The sequence below is a fragment of the Octodon degus genome, unplaced genomic scaffold (genome assembly GCF_000260255.1).
Source record: "Octodon degus isolate 3935 unplaced genomic scaffold, OctDeg1.0 scaffold00002, whole genome shotgun sequence".
Taxonomy (NCBI): Eukaryota; Metazoa; Chordata; class Mammalia; order Rodentia; family Octodontidae; genus Octodon; species Octodon degus.
The window spans coordinates 19,011,639-19,015,067 of NW_004524578.1; the positions used below are offsets into that span (position 1 = coordinate 19,011,639).

Genomic DNA, 3,429 nt, shown 5'->3' on the forward strand with positions numbered 1-3,429 from the left:
GTGGCACACACTTGTAATCCCTGCACTCAGGAGGCTGAGGCAGGAGGATCACTCCAAGTTTGAGGCTAACCTGGGCTCCACAGTGAGTCCAAGGCCAGCCTGAACTATGTAATGAGACTATATCTGAAAAAAAAAAGGGGGGGGATATTAAGACAGAGCCTAATCCAATGACTGGTGTCCTTATAAAAAAGAGAAATTTTGACACAGAGACAGACACAGAGGGAGGACAAGGTGAAGACACAGTAGAACTACCAAGACAACCGGTGATCATCAGAGGCTAGAAGAGGCAAGGGTGGAGACAGGGAGAAAGAACACTAATATCTTGCTTTGAACTTTTAGGCTTCAAAACTGTGAGCATAAAAAAAAAAATAACTGTGAGCATAAATTTCTGTTTCCGGTCATTTGTTACGTCAGGAAGCTCTAGAACAATTCATACAAAAGGGAAAATTGGGCTGGTGAGATAGCTCGACAGCCCAAGCGCCTACCTGGCAAATGCAAAAACCTGGGTTCAAGCCTAGGCACCTGGAATCGGGCATGGTGGCACACAGGAACACTACAAGTCTAAACTGTGTAATGTGACCCTGTCTCAAGTAAACACATAAATAAGTAATTTTTTTTAAAATGGAAATCACTGAGTGGGGGCAGTAAGTGTTGCAGATTTCGACTAAAAGAACAATATAGTGGAGGCTGTAGAGAGCAGGAAGGAGTCAAACTGCTCGCTAGACAACACTCAACGATGTATTTTGTTTGTTTGTTGCAAGAATTAAATTCAGGACCTTACAGTGGGCCAGGCAGATGCTGCGCCGCTGATCTATATACCCAGCCCTCCAACTATGTTGGAAATTGGCTCAATGTCCCAAAACACAGATAAGGGGGCTGGGGAGATGGCTCAGTGGAATAAGTGCTTCCCTGGCAATCACAAGGGCCTCAGTTTGATCCCCGGTATTGCAAAAAACGACAAAAAAAAAAAAAAAAAAAAAGAATACTCCAAAACACAGATAAGTTGACCAACCTCCTTACCTTCCTTTCTCTCTTTCTCTCTTTCTCTCTTTCTCTCTTTCTTTCTTTCTTTCTGTGGTACCAGGGATTGAACTCAGGTCGCTACGCTTGCCAGGCAGGCAGTTATTCTACTGAGCTATTTTCCCTGCCATCTTTTTTCCAAACGCCATATTCCATTCACCCTAAATTTCATGGAACCGGAAGGACAGCTTCACATCTCTGACATCAGCCTGGGTCCGGTCTAGGGAGAGGAAGAAAGTTGGGGGTCTGGCTGGTGCTTCCAATTTTTCTTGAATTAAATACATCTTTAATTTGTACGTGCATACATCAATGTGCACACATCTTTTATCAAGTTTTCCGATTATTTTTTCAGATTAACTCCTACAAGTTACTGGGACAAAAGGAATAATATTTTAATTTTTAATAATGCTTTAAAATTTACAAAAAAAACTAAAGCTTTTGCCATTAGAGTCCACTCCAGAGAAGGCCTACGGTGTTGGTTTAAAATGATTTGATTCAAACTATCTCTATATTCTCTCCGGGCACCAGTCTCAAAATCTTACAGTGAACGTCCAAATTCCTCCGCCTATGAGCACTTGCGACTGCGCACAAGCGCTCAACTGTGGGTCCCCAGCTGCAGGAAAACTTTTGACACACCCCCAAGTACCACCTCTTTAAATTTTAAAACGATGGCGCCGACCAATGAATGTTCAGGTTTTACCCCCGGAACCCAGACTCCGCCCACATCATGCTATCGACCAATCAAGCTGAGGTTTTCTCCGCCGCCTTACTAATCATCTTCAAAAATGAAAGCGTCACGTAATTTACGTAGGGAACGTAGCCAATGAGAACTGACGCTGGGAACTAGCTCCGCCAATCGCACCAATATTTGGTGGAGCGCGGGAGACTTTCGACCAGGAAAGAAGTCAATGGCGCTGGTTTCCTGAAGCGAGTGTTTTTGGAAGAGGGGCGCGCGCCGCGGCTGCAGCCCCGAGGGACGGCAAAGCGGCCGAAATGGCTTGCTGTCACAAAGTGATGCTGCTTCTCGACACAGCGGGTGGCGCTGTTCACCAGAGCCCAGTCCGGCGGGCCGCCCTGCGCCTCCTCACCTACCTGGGCTGCCGGTTCGGCCTGGCCAGGGTTCACTGGGCCTTCAAGTTCTTTGACTCCCAGGGCGCGCGAGGCCGGTCCTCCCGCGCGTCCGACTTCCGCGAGTTGGGGACACGCTCCTGGGAGGAGTTCGAGGAGGAGCTGGAGGCCCGGCTTGGGTATCTCGCGCCGGGCGCCCACCTTCCTGGCCCGGCGTCGCGGTCCAGTCACACGCACAGCGCCCTGATGGAGACGCTGCTAGACTACCAGTGGGACCGGCCGGAGATCACATCGCCCACGAAGCCAATCCTGCGGAGCAGCGGCCGGAGATTACTGGATGCCGAGAGCGAGGCCAAGGAGGCCGAGGCCGCGCTCGGGGGCCTGGTGAACGCCGTCTTCCTCCTGGCGCCCTGTCCACACTCGCAGAGGGAGCTGGTGCAGTTCGTGTCGGGCTGTGAGGTCCAGGCCCAGGGTCTGCCGCCCACTCCTAAGCAGGTGATGGAGAAATTGTTGCCCAGGAGAGTCCAGGAGGTCATGATCGACCGACAGATCACCTTCTACTGGGTAGACATCACCGAGTGGTCCAAGGTAAGGCGACAACGATCTCGGGTGTAGTGCCCGGGGCTCCCTTGACTACTCAGGACTCAGAAGGTCTGCAGCGCACGCAGGGCCAGAATGTGAGAAACTTGGATGGCCACGGGTCCTTTCAGGAGAAGTCTCATGATCACAAACGAATCCGATGGTTTCCAAGGCTCATGGGAAACCGTAAGACTCTGTTTAGGTACCTTTTTGCTTTCCCAGACTTTTATCTTCCTCCCTACGACACCGATTCTAGCATGTGGAAGAGAGCCTTGGCTAGCCAGTCACCAGGTCTTGTCTGCTTTTGTCTTTACTTGTGCTGTTCAGTCTGCCTGGCCCACCAGTGCTCCCCCTTCTAAGCCAGTCCAAGCCTCACTCAACCTTTAAGACCACGTTTCCAGGCTTCCCCCCACCCTTCCCTTAGCAGTTCTTTCATATTCCAACTGCACGCATCTGTCATTTTCCATCTAATGTAAAAATACCTTGAAGAAGAGTGCTTTGTATCCCTCACAGAAGTGCATTAATGTGGGTGTCCCATAAATGTTTGTTGGCCTATTGAATAAATGCTTGCAAACTTAAGGACTCAAATGGCTAATAGGGTTTTTCTGTTGAGGCAGTGAGGTCCCCTATTTCTATTAAGCACTGTAAGTGTATTTTTATTTTCATCATGTCCTGTTATCTTAGTTGACAAGTACTCATTAATAAGCCACTACACTGAGTAGGATACATTCTACCTTGCTTTGGCTGCTAGGAAGATAGAGG

General features: G+C 49.1%; 1 protein-coding gene across 1 annotated transcript in view; it reads left to right on the forward strand.

The window, feature by feature from the left end:
- Positions 1-2,013: 2,013 nt before the first annotated feature.
- Ticrr (TOPBP1 interacting checkpoint and replication regulator) overlaps positions 2,014-3,429 on the forward strand; it is a 48,902-nt gene continuing 47,486 nt past the window's right edge. Inside the window, 1 exon segment of the mRNA XM_004623293.2 lies at positions 2,014-2,676. Within this exon segment, the coding sequence (XP_004623350.1) occupies positions 2,014-2,676 (663 nt within the window).